At 42.7% G+C, this 24,917-nt stretch overlaps 1 protein-coding gene across 7 annotated transcripts in view; it reads left to right on the top strand.

Annotated features, from left to right (window-relative positions):
• PDE1A (phosphodiesterase 1A) overlaps positions 1-24,917 on the top strand; it is a 213,518-nt gene that overhangs the window by 131,452 nt on the left and 57,149 nt on the right. For all 7 annotated transcript variants that reach the window (XM_038751271.1, XM_038751270.1, XM_038751267.1 and 4 more), the window contains one exon: positions 16,220-16,333. In XM_038751271.1, the coding sequence (XP_038607199.1) occupies positions 16,220-16,333 (114 nt within the window). The remainder of the gene's footprint in view (positions 1-16,219; positions 16,334-24,917) is intronic.

The raw sequence follows: 24,917 nt of genomic DNA, 5'->3' as shown, positions 1-24,917 counted from the left end.
CTTTCCCAGTGCTCAGAACAGTGTATGTTACATAGTAAGCACTTAACAATTACCGTGATACTGTCATCATTTTTTTGTTCCATCCGTTGTAATGTTGAAAAGCAGCAGTAACCTACAATGAAAATTCTGAAGAACTAGCCGGGCCAGAGTTCAGAGATCAAACTCACAGGAGAAATGTATCTTGTAGATTTTTTTTTATGTTATGTATATTTGTGCATATAACACAGAGTTCTCAAAACCCAGGCCTAGACACAATTTGCCTGGGAAAGTCTCTTCTTCCAGGCACAGTACTGTACTCTGTACACAGTCAGCACTTAATCAGTGCCCTTAATTCAGCACTTAATTCAATGCAATGAATGATTGACTGCATCAATTGATCCCCAGAACTCAGGTTCAGTTGCATCTTTAAGCCTTTCAAAGAGATCTCCGAAACCAATATCCAGCAGGCCCCATCCATTAGCGATCTGACGTCATTTCTTTCGGGAGCATCTGAGGCATTGTCGCTTAGTGGATAGAGAACGGGCCTGAGAGTCAGAAGGAGTGGAGTGTGTGTCTAAAGAACTCAGTTTTTCGCAATATCAAATTCATCCTCTTAAATGGTTCTTTTCTGTTGCTGAACCTGGTGGCTTATTGTGGTTGTGATTAATACTACAAATTACATTTTCTTAACAATCCATCAATCAATCAATTGCATTAACGGAGCACTTACTGTGTGCAGAGCCCTGTACTAAGCACTTGGGAGAGTTCAGTAGAACAATATTCAATATTATAGAGTCGGTAGATATGTTCCCTCATCCTCTCAGTATGAGTTTCTGGTTTAACACTGTCAATTTCTTCCTTTTCTCATAAAGACTATTTAGACTGTGAGCCCCATGTGGGACAGGGACTGTGTCCAACCCCATTACCTTGTATCTACCCCAGTACTTAGTATGATGTTTGCCTCAGAGTAAGCGGTTAAAAAATATAGTAATAATAACCATAATAATCATTATTATGAGAAGAATAGGGTGCCTTCTGGCTGAAGGAGTTTTCATAGCAATTCCTCGGAAACATTTCTGTTTATTAGGTTTGCTTGTGTTGCACAAGCTATTGCATTTGGAAGATTTCCATTTTGGCTTTCCTTCCCACAGTGGGGTTTTTTTTTTAATTCTATCTATTGCTATTCTGAGCTATTTTCATCAGATTCTAAATCTCTGCTCACTTATATGCAATTTCAAAAAACTAAAAGATCCCGTTTCTACATTGACTCTGGGAACTATCCTATTTGGACTTTGCACAACTCAGTTGCCAAATGTGCAGAGGAAGAATCTGCTCATTACCATATCTGCACAAACAGACTTCGGGTTTTTCAACTCTATAATGGCTTTGGGTAGTTTCTGATTCCTTTGGCTTCATTATTCTTTATATATTTGATTACAGTATTTATTCAGCTCCTATGATGTACCAAACGCTATGCTAAATGGCCAAGAGAGATCTAAAATAATCAGATCAGACAACAGTCCCTGTTCCACACAGAACTCACCAGCTAAGTGTATAAGAACCATTACGAAGAATGAGGGTTATGTTAAAGATTAAACCATGCACGTGATCTCACAGTTTTATGCAGCAGTTCTTGGTTACATACTGTTGTGGGCAAGAAATGTGTCTGTGGACTCTGTTGTACTCGCCCAAATGCTTAGCACAGTGCTCTACGTTGTAAGTGCTCGATAAATACTAAATAAATAATAATAAAATTATTATATATTATATATTATTATATAATTAATATAATAATAATAAATAATAAATAATAAATAAATACAATTGATTGATTGATTATTCGACTGAGGGGCAGCCACCCCAGCCTTTGAAAAGAGGAAAGACAGGCTTGCCGTCCAGAGTGTTTGGCTGGAAGAGTCAAGCCGCCCTGTCATGGGCGAACCCTGGAAATACTTTGGAGGCTCTGGTCAGGTGAGTTGCTAGAAGAGCAGCGTGGCTCAGTGGAAAGAGCACGGGGTGTGGAGTCAGAGGTCATGGGTTCAAATCCTGGCTCCGCCAACTGTCTGCTGTGTGACTTTGGGCAAGTCACTTCACTTCTCTGGGCCTCAGTTCCCTCATCTGTAAACTGGGGATTAAGATTCTGAGCCCCTCGTGGGACAACCTGAGCACCTTGTAAACTCCCCAGTGCTTAGAACAGTGCTTTGCACATAGTAAGCACTTAAAAATGTCATTATTATTATTATTATTATTATTATTATTATTAATCTGTCATCCCTGTCCACGCTCCTACAAAGCATGGCCCATGATACCCAAAGCCTCTGATGATGATGATGATAATAATAATAATAGGTGTTTGTTAAGTGCTGCCTATGTGCCAGACACTGTACTAAGCGCTGGGGTGGATTCAAGCAAATAGGGTTGGGCACAGTCCCTATCCCACATGGGGCTCACAATCTCAATCCCCATTTTACGGATGAGGTAACTGAGGCAGAGACAAGCAAAATGACTTGCTCAAGGTCACTCAGCAGACTGATGATGATGGTATTTGTTAAGCTTTTACTGTGTCAAGGACTGTTCTAAGCATTGGGGTGGATAAAAGCTGATCAGGTTGGACACAGTCCCTGTCCGAAATGGGGCTCACAGTCTTAATCCCCATTTCACAGATGAGGGAACTGAGGCACAGAGAAGTGAAGTGACTTGCCCAATGTCACACAGCAGACAAGTGGCACAGAGGAATTAGAACCTGGGTCCTTCTGATTCCCAGTCCCATGGTTTAGCCACTAGGCCACGTTGTTTTATTTTTATTAAGATTTTTCACTTCTGTCTATGATTCTCAGTGGGTATTCCATTGGCTCAGCCTACTCCATCTCTAGCTGACAATCTAGACAGTCAGCATGTGTTCTGAGCTATTACTCAGACTGGGAATCCTGTGAAACCTCATTATCATCAATCGTATTTATTGAGCGCTTATCTCGAGTCTATCCCAGCACTTAGTACAGTGCTTAACAAATGCCACAATTATCACTACTATTATTATTATTCAGGATATGCTCTACTAAAATCATATCTCCTTCAAGAAGCCTTCCCCGAGGAACCTCTCATTTCCCCACCCACTTGCTCTCTTTCTCTCATCAATAAGGGTAGTAATAATAATGATGGTATTTGTTAAGCGCTTACTATGTGCCAAGCATTGTTCTAAGTGCTAGGGTAAATACGAGGTGATCAGGTTGTCCCACGTGGGTCTCACAGTCTCAATCCCCATTTTACCGATGAGGGAACTGAGGCACAGAGAAGTTAAGTGACTTGCCTAAGGTCACACAACAGACAAGTGGTGGAACCAGGATTAGAACCCATGACCTCTGACTCCCTAGCGACTAGGCCATGCTGCTTCTCATGCTGAATGCTCCTCATTCAGATCCAATGCATTTGGATTTTCACCCCCTAAATACTTCGATACTCACCCAGCCCCCCTTATATTCTGCCACTTCCCCTAATTCATTTATTTTAATGTCTGTCTTCTCCAGACATTAAACTCCTTTAGGGAAAGGACAGTGTTTACCAAATCTATTGTATTGTACTCTCCCAAGACTCTGCACTCAGTAAGTGTTCAGTAAATAACACTGATGGATTGATTGCCTGATTGCCCCATAACACACTTAAAAGTGTAAAGTCGTCATCATCATCATCAATCGTATTTATTGAGCACTTACTGTGTGCAGAGCACTGTACTAAGCGTTTGGGAAGTACAAATTGGCAACATACAGAGACAGTCCCTACCCAACAGTGGGCTCACAGTCTAAAAGGGGGAGACAGAGAACAAAACCAAACATACTAACAAAATAAAATAAATAGAATAGATAGGTACAAGTAAAATAAATAAATAGAGTAATAAATATGTACCAACATATATACATATATACAGGTGCTGTGGGGATGGGAAGGAGGTAAGGCGGGGGGGGGGGGGATGGAGAGGGGGACGAGGGGGAGAGGAAGGAAGGGGATCAGTTTGGGAAGGCCTCCTGGAGGAGGTGAGCTCTCAGTAGGGCCTTGAAGGGAGGAAGCCCCCCAGCACTTATATGCCTACCCTTATATTCTGCCACCTTCCCTAATTCATTTATTTTAATGTCTGTCTTCTCCAGACATTAAACTCCTTTAGGGAAAGGACAGTGTTTACCAAATCTATTGTATTGTACTCTCCCAAGACTCCGCACTCAGTAAGTGTTCAGTAAATAACACTGATGGATTGATTGCCTGATTGCCCCATAACACACTTAAAAGTGTAAAGTCGTTTGAGGCAGGGAATGTGTCTGCTAATTCTGTTGTATTTTGCTAGCTGGAGCATTTAGCAATGTTCTGCCTATGGCAGGCGTTCAGCAAATACCACTGATGGTTTGATTGACCAGAACAATGAAAGCAGTCTCTTGTTCAAACATACACATCCCCTTAATGCTTCTCTCTGTTTTCCACCCTAAGGGAGTCTTGACACATTATTGCTTTGCCTTTCTGAATTAGTCATGGTTCTTGATTTCCAAATTACTCCTGAATTCTAAGTACCTCCTGCCTCTCTCATCAGTTTATTTTATTTGAAGGCAACTGCACTCGGATTATGCAAATGCGATTCTTTTCTATCTCCTTTTGTCTTGTGAAGGAAATCATTTTATAGCCTCTATAATATTCGTAGTGATTATCATCATGTAGGCAATCATTGTGGAGTACACACGCAAACACACACACACACAATACTCTTTCAAGTTTGATACTTCTTCTTGATTTCCCAAGTAGGCTGAGTGATTTTTCCCAAACAGACTTCTACAACGGCTGATCTAATAGGGAATCAAAAATCCTGAGTTCTACTTCCACCTTGTCCTCTGGGTGACCTTCGGAAAAGAAAAGATTTTCCTTCTCTGGGCCTCATTTCCTCCTCCATAAATTAAGGATAAATGATACTTGTCTCTCCCTAGTCACAGGGGGATGTGAGAATAGAATAATAATAATAATGGCATTTATTAAGCACTATGTGCAAAGCACTGTTCTAAGCGCTGGGGAGGTTACAAGGTGATCAGGTTGTCCCACGGAGGGCTCACAGTCTTCATCCCCATTTTACAGATGAAGTCACTGAGGCACAGAGAAGTGAAGTGACTTGCCCAAAGTCACACAGCTGACAAGTGGTAGAGCCGGGATTTGAACCCATGACCTCTGACTCCAAAGCCCGGGCTCTTTCCACTGAGCCAGAATGAGATGATTATTGGAAAGTTTATAAAAAAAAATACGAGAACAAGGTATTGTTATCATTTTGAAAGAAAACTTAGCCATCTGGGTCTGCTGATCTGACCAAGTAATCGCAGTACTCATCCTCGATTCCTGCTTGTATACCATTTAATTTCATGAGAAGCAGTGTGGCTCAGTGGAAAGAGCACAGGCTTTGGAGTCAGAGGTCTGGGGTTCAAATCCCAGCTCCACTAATTGTCAGCTGTGTGATTCTGGGCAAATCACTTAACTTCTCTGTTCCTCAGTTTCCTCATCTGTAAAATGGGGATTAAGACTGTGAGCCCCCCGTGGGACAACTTGATCACCTTGTATCCCCCCAGTGCTTAGAACAGTGCTTTGCACATAGTAAGCTCTTAACAAATGCAATTATTATTATTATTATTATGACTCCTATAATTTCATGGATTTCCCAAACCTCATCCCACATATTCCCATTACACTAGCTGGTTGACAGATTTCTTAAAGGAATGTGCACTCTGAGATTCCTGTCGATTAGGAAAGAGGACTGGCTTGGGAAAGAGACCGAACAGAGTTACTCTGTGACTACTATTTTATTAATGGTATTTGTTAAGCGCTTACTATGTGCCAAGCACTGTATTAAGCGCTGGGGTAGATACAAGCTAACCAGGTTGGACACGGCATGTCCCACATCGGGCTCACGGTCTTATTCCCCATTTTACAGATGAGGTAACCGAGGCACAGAGAAGTGAAATGACTTGCCCAAGGCCACACAGCAGACAAGTGGCGGAGCTGGGATTAGAACCCAGTTCCTTCTGACTGCCAAGCGTGTGCTTTATCCACTAGACCATGTTGTTTCTATTCTTCCCCTATTAAATTACATCCACCGTGCCAAGGCTGGTTATAATTTTTTTAACTGCTCCTGTTTTCTTTGAATTTAACTCTCCTCTTCTCCCTCTCTCTCCCCCTTCCCTTGTTAGACTGTAAGCTCCTCCAGATCTGGGACCCCAGAACCGAAACATGCACATATCAAGCGATCAATCGATGATATTTATTGAGCACTCATCGTACGTAGAGATATCACAGCAATTAATAGCAGTTGCTTCTGACTGTTATTGGTGGTGTTCTCTACATTTGATCTAGAAGAAAAATTGGTTTAGTGAGGTCCATGGTTTCAAAGTATCCTTTCAACTTCCTTTATGATGACACCCTAAATGTAGGAGGAATAATGATAGGAGGAAAATATGGGAAGAAGACTAGGCTAATTCCCTCATTCATTCATTCAATCGTATTTATTGAGCGCTTACTGTGTGCAGAGCACTGTACTAAGCGCTTGAGAAGTACAAGTTGGCAATGTATAGAGATAGTCCGTACCCAACAACGGGCTCACAGTCTAGAAGTCTTGTGCTACTTCTTTTCTAAGGAAATTTCTAGCACTCATTCATTCATTCAATCATATTTATTGAGCGTTTACTGTGTATTAAGTGCGGAGTCTCACTCCTTCAGAATTTGTTCAGAAATATTTTTGGAGATGTCATCATCATCATCATCAATCGTATTTATTGAGCGCTTACTGTGTGCAGAGCACTGTACTAAGCGCTTGGGAAGTACAAGTTGGCAACATATAGAGACGGTCCCTACCCAACAGTGGGCTCACAGTCTAAAAGGGGAAGACAAGGAAATGGACAATGAGATGTAGCATGGCCTGGAGGAAAGAGCAAATGTGTGGGAGTCAGAGGACCTGGGATTTAAACTTGCCTGCTCTGTGATCTTGGGCAAGTCACTTCACTTCTCTGGGCCTCTGTTTCCTTACCTGTTTATCTCCATTTATCCCTCATCTCCTTTTCTCTCCTTATCTCTGTTGTTTTATCTGTTTCCTTATCTAAACAGGAACCCCTTACTATAGGTTTAAAGCACTCAGTCACCTTGACCCCCCAACCTTACCTCCCTGACTTACTATTTCAACCTACTATTATGCTCGTTTCACTCCTCTAAATGTCAACCTACTCACTGTACTTCCATTTCTTCTTCCTCACTGCCAACCCCTTGCCTACATCCTGCCTCCGGCCTGGGAACTCCCTTCCCCTTCATATCTGACAGACGATCCCTCTCCCCCAAACAAAGCCAGATTAAAACTACATCTCCTCCAAGAAGACTTCTCCAACTTAGCTCTCATTCCCTCTTCTCCCACTCCCCAAATTTCCATCGAGTATTTTCATCTTGCCAATGCTACACCTATAACTGACATCACTGAATGTCAGTAGTCATAAAATCACAGTATGTGCTACTAGTTATATGTTTGGTATTAAAATTCTTGTCTGAAGTTTAATTTCCTTCAGGCCTGGGGCTTTGCTAGTTCAGGTGACTAGGATACATAGATTGCTTGGAGTAATTACATGAAACAGCCACTGAGAAAATGTACTCTTCTTCAATAAAGAAAATATAATACAACTTACAATTATTTCCAACCTTCCAGCTTCCTTCAGCTTTAATCATAATCTCAGTTTAACCTCTATCGTTTTTTTAAAAAATGGTGTTTGTTATGTGCACTTACTATGTGCCAGGCACTGTAGTAAGCACTGAGGTAGATAAAAGGTAATCAGATCAGACGCAGTCCTTGTCCCACATGGGGTTCAAGTCTCCATCCCCATTTTACAGATGAGGGAACCGAGGCCCAGAGAAGTGAAGGGACTTGCCCAAGGTCACACAGCTGACAAATGGCAGAGTCGGGATTAGAACCCAGGTCCTTCTGACTCCCACCCCTGCACCTACCCATTAGGCCACACTGCTTCTCTATCCTTTATCCACGGTGCAACACTCTTAAGACCAAAGTGAGTTTTCTGTACACGTTCTGCCTTACGTATCCAAAATGACCTAAAACCCATCAGATCCTCAATAAGCCAAAGCTAGAAGCAATCTTCTAGCCTTAGACTTGAGTTTCATTTCCTCACCATTAATGTGTAGAATTGATGGGACAATTTCAAATGTGTTCTTACTAATGTCCCGATCATTTAAAATTCAGTGGTAGATGGAAACCGTTGATAATAAACGACCAGCTTCCTGTACTTGCAGCAGATTTTAATAGTTTCTTGCTGTCAGGATTACAGCCATATTTAAAAATTTAATGTTAGTAAAATGAAATGTCTGGCACAATTTTATTCCTTCTAGATTGGTTCTACATTATCTGAGCCGGAAAGTAAAATATGGAGTCTTTTTAGATTATAAAAATTCAGTAATTTTTCTTAAATGTCTAAAACTACAGTATATCATTATTGTTATTTTATTTGTTAAACAACTACTATATTCCAAGCACTGTTCTAAACACTGGGGGAGATCAAAGTTAGTCAGGTCGGACACAATCCCTGTCCTACATTGGGCTCACAGTCTAAGGAGAAGGGAGACCTGGATTCGAATCCCCATTTAATAGATGAGGAAACTGAACCACAGAGAGGTTAGGTGACTCGCTCAAAGTCACACAGCAGGCAAAGAGTGGAGCCGAGGCCAAAACCACACTTCGTGTCTCCCCATATGCTGCACTAAGCGCTCAATGACTGCTGTGAATTGATTGCTCCCTGGTATCTGAGAGCTGTCCAGAAAGGATAATTTATCTAGGGGAAGATCCCAATCAATCAATCGATCATATTTATTGAGCGCTTACTGTGTGCAGAGCACTGTACTAAGCGCTTGGGAAGTACAAGGTGGCAACATATAGAGACCGTCTCTACCCAACAGTGGGCTCACAGTCTAGAAGGGGGAGACAGAGAACAAAACCAAACATATTAATAAAATAAATAGAATAGATATGTACAAGTAAAATAAATAGAGTAATAAATAAATAAATAGAGTAATAAATATGTACAAACATATATACATATATACAGGTGCTGTGGGGAATGGAAAGAGGTAGAGCTACAGTGGAGGATGAAGTCAGGAGCTTCAGCTCATGACGGGACAGCAGAATGCTGAAGACAAAGCAATGTAGCCTAGTGGATAGAGCATAGGCCTAGGACTCAGAAAGACCTGGGTTCTAATTCCAGCTCTGCCATTTGTCTGCTGTGTGACCTTGGGCAAGTCACTTCACTTCTCTGGGCCTCAGTTGCCTCATCTGCAAACTGGGGATTCAGTACCTGCTCTCCCTCCTCCTTTGACTGTGAGTCCCACGTAGGACTTGATTAGAGAAGCAGCGTGGCTCAGTGGAAAGAGCATGGGCTTTGGAGTCAGAGGTCATGGGTTCAAATCCCAGCTCTGCCAAGTCATTCATTCATTCTACTTCCCAAGCGCTTAGTACAGTGCTCTGCACACAGTAAGCGCTCAATAAATATGATTGATGATGATTCAGTCGTATTTACTGAGCGCTTACTGTGTGCAGAGCACTGTACTAAGCGCTTGGGAAGTACAAGTTGGCAACATATAGAGTCAGTCCTTATCCAACAGTGGGCTCACAGTCTAGAATTGTCAGCTGTGTGACTTTGGGCAAGTCACTTAACTTCGCTGGGCCTCAGTTACCTCGTCTGTAAAATGGGGATTAAGACTGTGAGCCCCCCGTGGGACAACCTGGTCACTTTGTAACCTCCCCAGTGCTTAGAACAGTGCTTTGCACATAGTAAGCGCTTAATAAATGCTATCATTATTATTATTAACTTGGATCTGCTCTAGTGCTTAGTACAATGCCTGGCACTTAGTAAGTGCCTAACAATTACCCCAATCATTATAACGATAATATTAATATAGTAATAGTGATTGGGGTATTTGTTAAGCGCTTACTATATGCCAAGCACTGAACTAGGTGTTGGTGAGCTACAAAATGGTGTCAGGCACATTCCCTGATGCACATGGTGCTCACAGTCTAAGGTGTAAGGAGAACAGGTAATGAATTACCATTTTATAGAGGAGGAAACTGAAGCACAGAGAAGTGAGGTAATTCGGGTAAGGTCACACAGCAGGCCTGTGATGGAGCTGCGATTAGAATCCAGGTCCTTTGACGCTCAGGCCCATGCTCTCGCCACTTTTCTTGCACACTGCAAGGTGCATAGATAGTGCAAAATGACTGCGGGATAATTCTAATGCCAAGGCACTCGATTCACTTCTCTGTGCCTCGGTGAGAAGGTTAGCAGCATTAGAAGAGGTGAATGTACCGACTGGGTTGTAGTAGGAGAGTAACGAGGTGAGGGGATTGAGGGCTTTGAAGCTAATAGTGAGGAGTTTCGGTCTGATGCAGAGGCGGATGGGCAATGGTGCCTCAGTTTCCTTATTTATAAAATGGGCCTTCAATTCCTGTTCTTCCCCTTACTAAGACTGTGAGCCCCATTCATTCATTCATTCAATCATATGGAGTGGTTACTGTGTGCAGAGCACTGTACTAAGCGCTTGGAAAGTGCCCCATGTAGGAGAGAGTCTATAACTAACCTGATTATCTCGATTCCACCCAACTGCTTAGTACAGTGCTTGGCACGTAGCCAATACGCTTAGCAAATACCCCGGTTGTTAACATTATAGAAGTTTGCTGTGAGAACTCAATTATTTCATAAATTCTAGAAGGAAACTTGAATGCATTTATTTCACCTTTTAGAGAGTGACAAACACACTGAACTTCGCTCAGGAATTCTGCACCATTCTATATTTGGCCTAGAAATATACTTCCACATCTTCCAAGCACGAGAACTCATAGCTGGGGAGCTGGAAGCACTCCTTGGGGTGGCTTCCCTTCGCTTGAATGAATCAGAGAGCAATCTGCAGATCACTTATTTTCCAAGCTGGTGTTGCTATTTTGACTGCTTTCCCCCATCACGCGTGCTCCTCATTTGAGATCTGCAGGGAAGCCCTTCAAGCGGATCAAAGCTGACTCAGCCCCATTATCCTAGTTTCGTTCTTCGTGGCACAATTCAGTGCAATTCTCCTGTTGGAAAAACCTAGTGAAAGTTTTAGAGGTTCCATGGTACTTTAGACAATCTTCACATTTTTCCCTAAACTAAATTGAAACTGTTCAAGTTGTCCCCTTGGAGTGCCTCAGAGTCTACCATAGGCGTGGGAATCAGAGGACCAGGGTTCTAATCCCTGCTCCACCACTTACCAGCTGAGTGACCTTGGGCAAGTCACTTCTTGGTGTCTCAGTTTCCTCATCTGCAAAATAGGGATTTAACTCCCATTGACCCATCTACTTAGATTGTGAGGCCCCTGTGGTACCTGATCATCTTGTATCTACCCCAGCGCTAAGTACTGCTCTTGACGCACAGTAAACATTTAACAAATACCAGAATTTATTTGATTTTTAGATCCATCTGAAGTCTAGAGAGAATTCCTCCTCTTCTAATCCTGTGGCCTTTACCTGTGGGACAGGGGATGGCCTGAGAAGCAGCATGCTATAGTGGGAGTCAGAAGGTCATGGGTTCTAATGCAGCCTCCCCCACTTGTCTGCTGAGTGTCCTTGGGTAGTCACTTCACTTCTCTGGGCCTCAGTTACCTCATCTGTAAAGTGGGAATTGAGACTGTGAGCCCCACGATGGACTTTGTCTAGCCTGATTTGCATGTATCCACCCCAGCGCTTATTACAGTGCCTGGCACATAGTAAGTTTTTAACAAATACCATTATTATTAGCTTCTGAAGCTCCAAGTCTTCCACATGGAACTCCATTTGTGTGGCCAAGACCAGGCGACAGGATTGACATCCAGCCTGATTTGATGAAAGCAATCGATCAGTAATTTATGATTAATGATTTAAATGGTATCTGCTAAGTGCTTTTTTATGGTATTTGTTAAGCACTTATTTTGTGTCAGGCATGGTACCCAGTGCTGGGGTAGATACACACGAGTCAGGTTGGACACAGTGCATGCCACAAATGGGGCTCACGGTCTTAATCCCCACTTTACAGATGAGGGAACTGAGGCGCAGAGAGTGAAGTGACTCAATTGGAGTAGCTCTCGGTCTTCAATGGAACCCGTTCATCACTCTTGGTCCTCCTCTGACAGTCCATTGATCTCCACCTAGTGACCCAATCCACCATCTTAGAGTCATGTGGCCCAGAGTTGGGTGGCACCCCCAAAATACCAAGATGTTGGGGAAACATGAGGCACTACGGACGATCCCAAGCCACGAAAGGGTGTCTTGAGGTGTACCATGACCTCCACCTCCGTATCAAAAAGAAACTCCTCACCACTGGTTTTGAAACACTCCATCGCCTTGCCCCCTCCCACCTCACCTCGCTGCTCTCCTACTCCAATCCAGCCCGCGCATTTTGCATTTCTAATGCCAATCTTCTCACTTTGCTTCCATTTCGTCTATCTCGCTGCTGACCTCTCGCCCAAGCAGTGTGGCTCCGTGGAAAGAGCCCGGGCTTTGGAGTCAGAGGCCATGGGTTCAAATCCCGGCTCCGCCAATTGTCAGCTGTGTGACTTTGGGCAACTCACTTGACTTCTCTGGGCCTCAGTTACCTCATCTGTAAAAGCGGGGATTAAGACTGTGAGCCCCCATGGGGCAACCTGATCACATTGTGACCTCCCCAGTGCTTAAAACAGTGCTTTGCACACAGTATGTGCTTAATAAATGCTATCATTATTACTATTATTATTATCCTGCCCCTGGCCTGAAACATCCTCCCTCCTCATATCTGACAGATAATGACTCTCCCCTCCTTCAAAGTCTTTTTGAAGGCACATCTCCTCCAAAAGGCCTTCCCTAAGTCCTCATTTCCTCTTCTCCCACTCCCTTCTGCTTTGCCCTGACTTGCTCCCCTTTTTTCACCCCCACTCTCAGTCCCACAGCACTTAAGTAGTTATTGGTAATTTATACTAATGTTTCTCTCCCCCTCTAGACTATAAGCTCATTGTGGGCAGGAAATGTGTCTGTTTATTGTTGTGGTGCACTCTCCCAAGTGCTTAGTACAGTGCTCTGCACACAGTAAGCACCCAATAAATATGACTGACTGACGACTGTGGTAGCAACAGCTCCAGGAGTTGCACTGTGGCACCTTAGTGTCGGCGTGTGTGTGGAGGAGTGGTGGAGATTGGGGGAGCAACATGACATCTCAGCATCGGGGTGTGTGGGGGAAGTGGTAGGGACTTTACTGATTATGACATTTAGGTTGCTTTCAACTTAGTTTCAGCAGCGAAAAGAATCATCTCTAAGTAAATAGGGAGGAGAGAGTTCTACCTGAACTTATAACAAAGGCAAACATCCAGGCACAAGTGCAGAGATGATTAAAAAATGAGACGGGGAAAGTGAAAGCGCCTTAAAAAAGTCTAAAATGTCAATAAACGTATAGCCTCATTTGTCTTGTCTTTTGCCGTCAAGTCATCTCCAACCCATAGCGACGACATGGACACATCTCTCTCCCAGAACATCCCACCTCCATCTACAATTGTTCTGGTAGTGTATCTGGAGGGTTTTCTTGGTAAAAATCCAGAAGTGGTTTATTATTGCGTCCGTCCGCACAGTAATCTCAAGTCTTTGCCCTTGATTCTCTCCCAGGCCGCTGCTGCCCAGCACGGGTGAGTCTTGACCTAAAGCTGATTGCCTTCCACTCGCAAGCCACTGGCCAACGTAGGATTGGAATGGATATTCCTCTTCCTGACTCTCCCTCCTGTAATTGAGATTGATAGAGTACTGAGAACTCTCCAGGTGTGACCCTGAGAGGGGATAGCCTCATTTAGTGATTGATGCTTTTCTAAAGAAAATAATCCCTGAAGACCAATACAGTAGTAGCAGTCTATGGTACCCAATTCAGCAAATGTTTTAGTGCTGTAAACTGAAGGACGTTTGCATGGTCAGGGCACAGGGGTGACAAGAGTGTTGGTTAATTATCCCTCTAGACTGTAAGCTCGTTGAAGGCAGGGAATGTGTCTAAAAACTCTGTTGCATTCTCCCAAGCGCTTAGTATAATGATCTGCACATGGTAAGCTCTCAGTAAATACAACTGATGGATTGATAGATTGACAGGGATCATCAACATCATCGTCAATCGTATTTATTGAGCGCTTACTGTGTGCAGAGCACTGTACTAAGCGCTTGGGAAGTACAAGTTGGCAACATATAGAGACAGTCCCTACCCAACAGTGGGCTCACAGTCTGAGTCAGGAGATAGTACTACCACTTGAGAAATGCACCAAATGACTCCATCATTCATGTGTATCCGATTATGTCTCAAATTTGTTATTTGTCGTGGGTAATAATGGTTACTCACCCTGAAAAACGTAGGTAGTAATCCAACCGTTATGCATAATGTAATGGTGCGTAACCATTATTATGTAGTTATTGCTCATGAAATTGCTACAGAAGATGAGAGTTGTCATCCATTTTTCAGAGAGGAAAGTTTGAGTCATAGGGTAGTCAATTGATCTATTGACAATTGATTAAGAAGCAGTGTGGCTCAGTGAAAAGAGCCCGGGCTTTGGAGTCAGAGGTCATGGGTTCAAATCCCGGCTCCGCCAGTTGTCAGCTGTGTGACTTTGGGCACGTCACTTAACTTCTCTGGGCCTCAGTTCCCTCACCTGTAAAATGGGCATGAAGACTGTGAGCCCCCCGTGGGACAACCTGATCACTTTGTAACCTCCCCAGTGCTTAGAACAGTGCTTTGCACATAGTAAGCACTTAATAAATGCCTTCATTATTATTATTATTATTATTATTTATGTTAGACCACAAAGTATATGGAAAATTGAGGCCCATGTAGAATTCAGCAGCACGGTGTAGTGAAAAGAGCATGGGCTTGAGAGTCTGAAGGTTATGGGTTCGAACCCCGGCTCCACCACTCGTCGGCTGTGTGACCTTGGGCAAGTCACTTCACTTCTCTGTGTCTCAGTTACCACATCTGTAAAATGGGGATTGAGAATGTAAGCCCCATGTGGGGCAGGGACTTTGTCCAATCTGATTACCTTGTATCTATACCAGCGCTTAGACCAGTGCTTAACAAACACCATCGTTATTATAATTATTATTGTTATTAAGGCCTGGGGTAGACAAACTGTAGTAAGATGAGACACAGTCTGTGTCCCACATGGGGCTCGTCATCGAAGGTACAGGAAGAAAAAGGTATTTAATCCTTATTTCGCATGTGAGGAAAGTGAGGTAAAGAAACACTGTGATTTGCACAAGGCAGGCAAATTGTGTCTTTCTGAAAAGAACTCCCGTCTCTTAACTCCCAATCTTCTTCAATTTGCATTAGATTTTGTGGTGTTTAGGGGAAAGAGGATTCTGGGTAACAAAGGGAATTAGGAGCGGAGGGGGAATCAAAAGATATCAAAAGAAGAACATTATCATCAGGTATGGCTCTAATGAGTGATATAACATTTAACTGGAAACATTCCTAGAATTGATTTGTATCTACCTCTGTTAAAATTGCCCTGGAGAGGTATTCTAGACTGTGAGCCCGTTGTTGGGTAGGGACCGTCTCTATATGTTGCCAACTTGTACTTCCCAAGCACTCAGTACAGTGCTCTGCACACAGTAAGCGCTCAATAAATACGATTGAATGAATGAATAAATGGGATTAGAATCCTCAAAAACTGGTAGGAGATCCAGAAAATGATTATGATAATAGCTCTTCCTCTAGGCTGTAAGCTCATTGTGGGGAGGGAATGTGTCTGTTTATTTTTATATTGTACTCTCCCAAGCACTTAGTACAGTGCTTTGCACACAGTAAGTGCTCAGTAAATACAACTGAATGAATAATAGCAATAATAATCATAGTATGTATTACGTGCTTATGATGTGCCAAGCCCTGTATTATTATCTTGTAGCTGAAGTAGCTACAAGATAGTAATAATAATTGGAGTATTTGTTAAGCACTTACTATGTGCCAAGTACTGTAGATACAAGTGAGTAATAACAAGAATAATGGCATTTATTAAGCACTTACTAAGTGCAAAGCACTGTTAGATATAAGATAACCGAGTTGGACACACTGAGATGTGTCTGGTGGGATACATTTTTAGAATGTCACAGGAAAAAAATTAACGAGGCATATTTTCTAATCCTTTGTTTTCCTTAAGTAAAATATATATATTTTTTTCCTTTAAATAGACTAAGATGCCTGGTAAAGCAGCTGGAGAAAGGTGACGTCAATGTAGTGGACTTAAAGAAGAATATTGAATATGCGGCGTCAGTGTTGGAAGCAGTTTATATCGATGAGACGAGGTGAGTCAAGTCCTCTACTCACTGGTCTTGCGTGACTTGTCTATAGTGTAAACATCTTTTCTTAGTCCCTTAAATAGTACCTCCCAGTTGGCAGATCCAGTATGTGTGTTTCACACAAAAAAAACACTTATTGTGTCTTGTCCTATGTTGCCGAGTTGTCTCAGACCCATAGCGACCGCATGGACGCATCTCTTCCAGAACATCCCACTCTTCATCTGTAATCGTTCTGTAATGTATCCCTAGAGTTTCGAGTTTCTGTAAAAATATGGAAATGGTTTTCCATTGACTCCTTCCGTGCAGTAAACTTGAATCTCCTCCCTCGACTCTCTCCCGTGCCACTGCTGTCCAACACAGGTGAGTTTCGACTTATAGCAGATTGCCTTCCACTCGCTAGCCGCTGCCCAAGTGGGGAATGAAATGGGTAAGCCTCTCTGTTCGACTCTCCTTCCTGCAGTCGAGATTGGTAGAGTACTGGAAACTCTCCAGATGCGATCCTGAGAGGGCTTATTGTGTTACTGTGTTCTTTAATATCTGGTGCAATCTTTAAATCTGGAACTGTTATTCCTAAGTATTGAATGGGCAGTATGAGATTTGAGCTATTCACACTACATCAAGCCAGACACACACAATTAGGATAATAGCATTGCAGGCAGCAAATATCTAACCTTATAACAGTCTTCATCCACAGACCTTTAGCTTTCTGTGGGCAAGGAACATGTCTACCCTTCTCTTAGATTGTATTCTCCCAAGAGTTTAGTATAGTGCTCTGCACAAAGCTAAGTGCTCAGTAAATATGATAGATTGCTTCCCTCCCGGCAGTTGCAGTGCTATTTTGTTGCAGGTAATCTGGTTAAAATACCTTGGATGAGTTTCAAAATCCTAAGTGCAACAGAGAATAGCTAGGAAAACTGGAGCTCCAGTAGGGTTCCTAAGAGATGTTTCATTCATTCAATCATATTTATTGAGTGCTTTACTGTGTGCAGAGCACTGTACTAAGCGCTTTTGGTGGCATGTTACCACATTTTTGCTGGAGAATACCTTCCACCAAGACCACAACTACAGATCAGCATCCACCAAGCTCAAACCCCCTCTTCATCAGAAACAATCAATCAGTTGTATTTAGTGAACACTTGCGGTGTTCAGAACACTGTATTAAGTGCTTGGGAGAGTACAATATAACAATATACCAGAGTTTGTAAACATATTCCCTGACCACGATGAGCTTACGGTCTAGAGGGGGAGACAGACATTACGTATTTATTACTCTATTTTATTTGTACATATTCTATTTATTTTATTTTGTTAATATGTTTTGTTTTGTTGTCTGTCTCCCCCTTCTAGACTGTGAGGCCACTGTTGGGTAGGGACTGTCTCTATATGTTGCCAACTTGCACTTCCCAAGCACTTAGTACAGTGCTCTGCACACAGTAAGCGCTCAATAAATACGATTGAATGAATCCCCCCTCTTATCTCCTTCCCCTCCCCACAGCACCTGTATATATGTATATATGTTTGTACATATTTATTACTCTATTTTATTTGTACATATCTATTCTATTTATTTTATTTTGTTAATATGTTCTGTTTTGTTGTCTATCTCCCCCTTCTAGACTGTGAGCCCACTGTTGGGTAGGGACCGTCTCTATATGTTGCCAACTTGCACTTCCCAAGCACTTAGTACAGTGCTCTGCACACAGTAAGCGCTCAATAAATACGATTGAATGAATCCCCCCTTATCTCCTTCCCCTCCCCACAGCACCTGTATATATGTATATATGTTTGTACATATTTATTACTCTATTTGTACATGTCTATTCTATTTTATTTTGTTAATATGTTTTGTTTTGTTGTCTGTCTCCCCCTTCTAGACTGTGAGCCCACCGTTGGGTAGGGACCGTCTCTATATGTTGCCTACTTGGACTTCCCAAGCGCTTAGTACAGTGCTCTGCGCACAGTAAGTCTGTGGGCTGGGTTGGTGGAGGAGAGCAGTGAGGTGAGGTAGGAGGGGGCAAGGTGATCATGTGCTTTAAAGCCAATGGTGAGGAGTTTCTGTTTGATGAAAAGCTAGATGGGCAGCCACCAGAAGTTCTTGAGGAGTGGCGAAACATGCCCTGAATGTTTCTGTAGAAAAATGGAGGATTTCGAGGATGGGGAGACATGTACAGAACAGCATTTCCCGTAAATCATCCAGGCAGCAGAGTGAAGTAATAATAATAATAATGGCATTTATTAAGCACTTACTATGTGCAAAGCACTGTACGGACTGGAAGTAGGAAAGACCAGCGAGGAGACTGATGCAGTAGTCAAGCTGGGATAAGACAAGTACCAACTGGCCAACTTGTATTTCCCAAGCGCTTAGTACAGTGCTCTGCACACAGTAAGTGCTCAATAAATACGATTGAATGAATGAATGAATGAACTGGCCAGCCTGGTGACTATTTGAATAGCCCAGATTCTGGGAATGATAGGAATGAAAAATGGACAGGATTAGATAACAAACTGAATATGGGGATTGAAAGAGAGGGAGGAGTCAAGGACAATTCCAAGGTTGCAGTTTTCAGATACGGGGAGGTTATCCAAAAATGAACTCCTCATCTTCCCTCCCAAATCCTCTCCTCCACTCAACTTGCGGGGCAAGGTGAGGCATTCAATTTTGGACATTGAACTTGAGGTGTCAATGGAACATCCATGTAGAGATGTCGTGAAGTCAGGAGGAATTGAGAAACTGCACAGAAAGAACAATTTCAGGGTAGGGGAGGTAGGTTTGGAAATTTTCCGTGTAAAGTTTTAGTTGTACTATGTGTGATTGGAGTAGGGGAACTAATCTGGGAAAGCTTCCTGAAGGGATAGAATGTTTAATAAACCTTAGCGTTTCTCTCCGCAGAAGTTTTCCAGAAGAAGCAACAGTGACTATCTGCTCTGTGAACTTGGGCAAGTCACTTCACTTCGCTGAGCTTTAGTTACCATATCTGTGAAATGGGGATTAAGACTGTGAGCTCCCTGTAGGACAGGGACTGTGTCCGACCCGATTTGCTTGTATCCACCCCAGCGCTTAGTACAGTGCCTGGCACAGAGTAAGCGCTTAAAGAATACCACACTTATTATTATTATTACCGTTAATGTCATTTTTCTCACATGGTCCACTTTTAGGAAATAATGCAGATGACTAAGATTTGCAGGATAATTTGGGAGAGCACTATATTTTCTGCCAAAATAATAATAATAATAGTATGTCAAGCACTTATATGTGTTCTTAGCACTGGGGTAGATACAGTTAATCAGGTTGGACACAGTTCCTGTCCCAGTGGATCTCACAGTCTAAGTAGTTGGGAAAATGGGTATCAAAAACCCATTTTACAGTTGAGAAAATGGAAGCACAGAGTAGGTAAATGACTTGTCCAAGGTCACACAGCAAGCAAGTGGCAGAGCTGAGATTAGAACCCAGGTCCTCTGACTCCCAAACCCATGCTCTTTCCATTAGGATACACTGGTTCCCATTTAAAAAATATTTCATTTTAAACACATTTTCTTTTCTTAGGCTTCCTGCGGCAAGTGAAATTAAAGTTAAATTATAGCCTAGTATCTCCCTAGCTCTCCTTTAAGTTGTTGACCTTTTTTCAATTATCTCCTCAATTGACTGGCCCATTTATGACATCTCTAGATTTGTTTGAAGATCCTTCCTGTGACTCATCCTGAAGACCTCTGGATAATTATTTGGAGAATGAAATCTTTCATCTTTTCTCATTAACCTAATCTTTGGGTTTATAGGAATGCTTTCTCTTTTCATTTTAAAAGCAATAGTGTAGTCGCTGTAGGTACGTACCAATGGTCTCTGATTTTCTTTTACCTAGCTGAAGTCTGTACATCCATAGGCGTCTGTCTCACCCGATTAAATAATCAGTAATGCAGTTACATAATCCAGCTCTTCTCAAATAGACTCACATTTTGCTCTGATATCACCATTGTTTAAGCAACACTGGGGAAGAGAAGGACTAAAAGAATGGTGTTCAATTACTCTGGTAATGGTACGTATTCTTTTTTTTTTAATGGTATTTTTTTTTAGCGCTTACTATGTGCCCAGCACTGTACTAAGCACTGAGATAATCAGGTTGGACGCAGTCCCTTTCCCACATGGGGCTCACTGTCTTAATCCCCGTTTTACAGGTGAGGTAACTGAGGCACAGAGAAGAGAAGCGACTTTCCCCAGGTCACACAGCAGACCTGTGGCGGAGTCAGGATTAGAACTCAGGTCCTCGGACTGCTAGGCCTGTGCTCTAACCACTAGGTCACACTGCTTCGGGTTGGCATTGTGGCTCTGTTCGATTGATAACCTCTCTGTGCTCCCCCCCCCCCGCCCGCCACCTGACATCAGTGAACTGGTAATCCCTTCTCCACATGCACAAAGTACTTAAAAAATCGTGATTTTTCATAGGCAGCAAATTATAATGATAATAATAATGATGATGGTATTTGTTAAGCGCTTCCTATGTGCAAAGCACTGTTCTAAGCTCTGGGGAGGATACAAGGTGATCAGGTTGTCCCACGTGGGGCTCACAGTCTTAATCCCCATTTTACAGATGTGGTAACTGAGGCACAGAGAAGTGAAGTGACTTGCCCAAAGTCACACAGCTGACAAGCGGCAGAGCTGGGATTTGAACCCAGGACCTTTGACTCCCAAGCCCCTGCTCTTTCCACTGAGCCTAATGATTGTGGTATTTGTTAAGCACTAACTATGCGCCAGGCACTGTACTGAACCCTGGGGTGGATTAAAGCAAATCGGATTGGACACAGTCCTTGTCCCTTGTGGGATCCACAGTCCCGATCCCCATTTTCCAGATGAGGTAACTGAGGCCCCGAGAAGTGAAATGACTTGCCCGAGGTCACACAGCAGACAAGTGGGTGAGGTAGGATTAGAACCCATGCCCTTTTGACTCCCAGGACCGTGTTCAATCCTCTTCACCATGCTGTTTCTTGTGACTTATCCAAGGTCACATAACAGACAACTAGGGGAAGTAGGATAACAAAAAATGGTATTAACAAATGTGTCAAAAACTGCTGTGTGGCTGAGAGTGGGGTGAATATCCAGCGTTTAGACAATGCAGAAGGGAGAAGGAGTTGGGAAAAAGAGGACTTAATCACAGAAGGCTTCTTGGAGGAGGTGTGACCTCAATTGGGCTTTGAAGGTGCTGAAGAGGGTTAACTAACATACAATGGAGGAAAAATTGGGCTGTTTCTGTATTTCTTATGTTTTTGGAAACTTTATCCTTTTAACTTCAACTCATTCATTCATTCAGTCGTATTTATTGAGCGCTTACTGTGTGCAGAGCACTGTACTAAGCGCTTCGGAAGTACACGTCAGCAGCATATAGAGAGAGTCCCTACCCAACAAAAGGCTCACAATCTAGAAGTCAATTGTTTGGCAAGACGGCAGGGATTTAAACAGCAGCAGGGCTTATGGTGGAAACTGCTTTTCAGTTTTCATGGTGGGGATTTCATCACATGTTCCTAATAAACATGATAATTTTCTTCTCATTTAATGTGAATTTCAAATCTCATGACATGTCTGCAGCTAGATGCTTCCTCAGGGTTTGCCATTTATCAATCCCACAGTTGACACACAACATCACGCTACCTCAAAGAAAATTCTCATTTTTATTAGACTGTAAGCTCCTTGAGGCAGGGATCTTATTTACCAACTTAATTGGATTGGATCCTCCCAAGCACTTAGAAACATGGTCTTTACACATCAAGCGCTAAATTAATATGACTAATGATCAATTATTGATCGATTATTGAGACTAGAGCATCCACAATACACGAGATGTAAAGTCAAAAGGAAATTCAGCAAGGGATACGATTCAGCGAGGTGAACAGATGCTATCTTCAAGAACTGATTCCCTACCACCAAAAGGGATGCAGATTTTGGCAGAGACATTATTATGGTTATTATTATGTTTTTTATTTTATTATTACTATTGTTAAGTGCTTACTATGCATCAAGGACTGTTCAGCACTTAAAACAGTGCTTTGCACATAGCCAGCGCTTAACAAATACCATCATTATAATTACTATTCTAAGCAGCGGGATACAGAAGCGGCATGGCTCAGTGGAATGAGCCTGGGCTTTGGAGTCAGAGGTTATGGGTTCAAATCCCAGCTCACTAATTGTCAGCTGTGTGACCTTGGGCAAGTCACTTAACTTCTCTGTGCCTCAGTTACCTCATCTGTTAAATGGGGATTGACTGTGAGCCCCACGGGGGACAACCTGATCACCTTGTAACCTCACCAGCGCTTAGAACAGTGCTTTGCACATAGTAAGTGCTTAAATGCCATCATTATTATTATTATTATTATTATTATCCAAATTAAAATGTGTCTGTTGATGGTTGTATAGCACTCTCCCAAGTGCTTAGTACAGTGCTCTGCATACAGTAAGAGTTCAATAAATAGCACTGAATGAATCAGATTGGACACAGTCTAAGTAGGAGGGAGTGTAGATATTTAATCCCCATTTTACAGTTGAGGAAACTAAGGCACAGAGAAGTGAAGAGACTTGCTCCGAGTCACACATCAATTAATTAACAGAGTAGGATTAGAACCCAGGTCTCCTGACTCCAAGGCACCTACTCTTTCCACTAGGCGAACCTGCTTCCCGGCTTGGTGTTCTAGACCGTAAACTTGATTTGGTCAGGGAACATTCTGCTAATTCTGTTGCTTTGTACTCTCCCAAGAGTTTAGTACAGTGCTCTGCTCATAACAAGTGCTCAGTCAATACCACTGATTGATTCAAATCTCAGCTTGTGACAGTCTCAGGGGCTCTGCCCTGAATCCCGGAGGTCTGCCTCGACCTGCGTCATCTCCAATTTTAAGGCCTTTGAGTCCTCACTGAGAGTTTAGTCTGCTCAAAAAGGTTAACCTACGTGGCTTTGGAGTTTTCTGACTGACACATCTTCCGGCAAACGCTCCTAGTTGACTCCTTAAAAGTCATCGTCTACTTTCCTAATATTGGCCACCTTTGGAGAGGAGGTCCAACCCGAGGCTTACGCATGTAATAATAATAGTAATAATGATAATAACATAGCATTTGGTAAGCACTGACTATGATCTTTTAGACTGTGAGCCCACTGTTGGGTAGCGACTGTCTCTATATGTTGACAACTTGTACTTCCCAAACGCTTAGTACAGTGCTCTGCACACAGTAAGCGCTCAATAAATACGATTGATGATGATCCATGCTCTGAGGTAGACACAAGATAATCAGGCTGGACACAGTCCCTCTCCCAAGTGGAACTCACGGGGAGGGATAGCTGGCAATTAATCTCCATTTTTCAGATTAGAAAACTGAGGCATGGAGCGGTTAAGTGACTTGACGGTCACACAGCAGGCAAGCGGCAGAGGCAGAATTAGAATCCAGGTCCTCTGACTTAAAGGATCCGGTCCTATATGCTGGGCAGCAAAGCCAGGCTGTTAGGATGACTAAAGCGGCAGTGGTAGCGGAAGCCATTAGATCCTGTCAATCAATCAATCCATCAGTGGTATTTACTGAGTGCATAGCACTGTACTAAATGCTTGGGAGAGTGCAATATAACAGAACTAGTGGACACGTTTCCTGCCCTTAATGAGCTTCCATTCATTTATTTAATTATACTTATTGAGCACTTACTGTGTGCAAAGCACTGTACTGTACGCTTGGGAGAGTACAGTGTAATAACAGACACATTCCTGCCCACAATAAGCTCACAGTCCAGAGGGAGAGACAGATATTAATCATCATCATCAATCATATTTATTGAGCGCTTACTGTGTGCAGAGCACTGTACTAAGTGCTTGGGAAGTACAAGTTGGCAACATATAGAGACAGTCCCTACCCAATAGTGGGCTCACAGTCTAAAAGGGGGAGACAGAGAACAAAACCAAACATACTAACAAAATAAAATAAATAGAATAGATATGTACAAGTAAAATAAGTAAATAAATAGAGTAATAAATATGTACAAACATATATAGATATATACAGGTGCTGTGGGGAAGGGAAGGAGGTAAGATGGGGGGATTGAGGGGGGATTCATTCATTCAATTGTATTTATTGAGTGCTTACTGTGTGCAGAGCACTGTACTAAGCGCTTGGGGAGTACAAGTTGGCTATATATATATATAAATGAATGAATGAATAAATAAATAAATTACAGATATAGGCAGATTTACATTTGTGATGTGGGGATGGGAGGGAGCAAGGAAGAGCGGTGCAGAAGGGAGTGGGAGAAGAGGAGAGGAGGGCTTAGTCAGGGAAGGCTTCTTGGGGGAGATGGGCCTCCAATAAGTTTCAAAGTGGGGGAGACCTGTCTGATATGAGGAAGGTGGGAGTTCCAGGCCAGAGGTAGGATGGAGCGAGAGGTAGGCGGTGAGAGAGAAGAGGTGGAGGCAAAGTGAGAAGGCTGATGGTAGGGGATCAAAGTGTGTGGGCTGGGATGTAGATAGGAGAATAGGGAGATGTGCTAGGAGGAGGCAAGGTGATTAAGTGTTTTAAAGCCAATGGATGTCCTGAGAATGACTGTCTCTGTGTAATCTCATATGGTGTCTGTTG

This window comes from Tachyglossus aculeatus, chromosome 9 (assembly GCF_015852505.1).
Source record: "Tachyglossus aculeatus isolate mTacAcu1 chromosome 9, mTacAcu1.pri, whole genome shotgun sequence".
Lineage (NCBI taxonomy): Eukaryota > Metazoa > Chordata > Mammalia > Monotremata > Tachyglossidae > Tachyglossus > Tachyglossus aculeatus.
The sequence above is the reverse complement of the archived record's forward strand: the minus strand, read 5'-3'. Positions and strand labels throughout refer to the sequence as shown.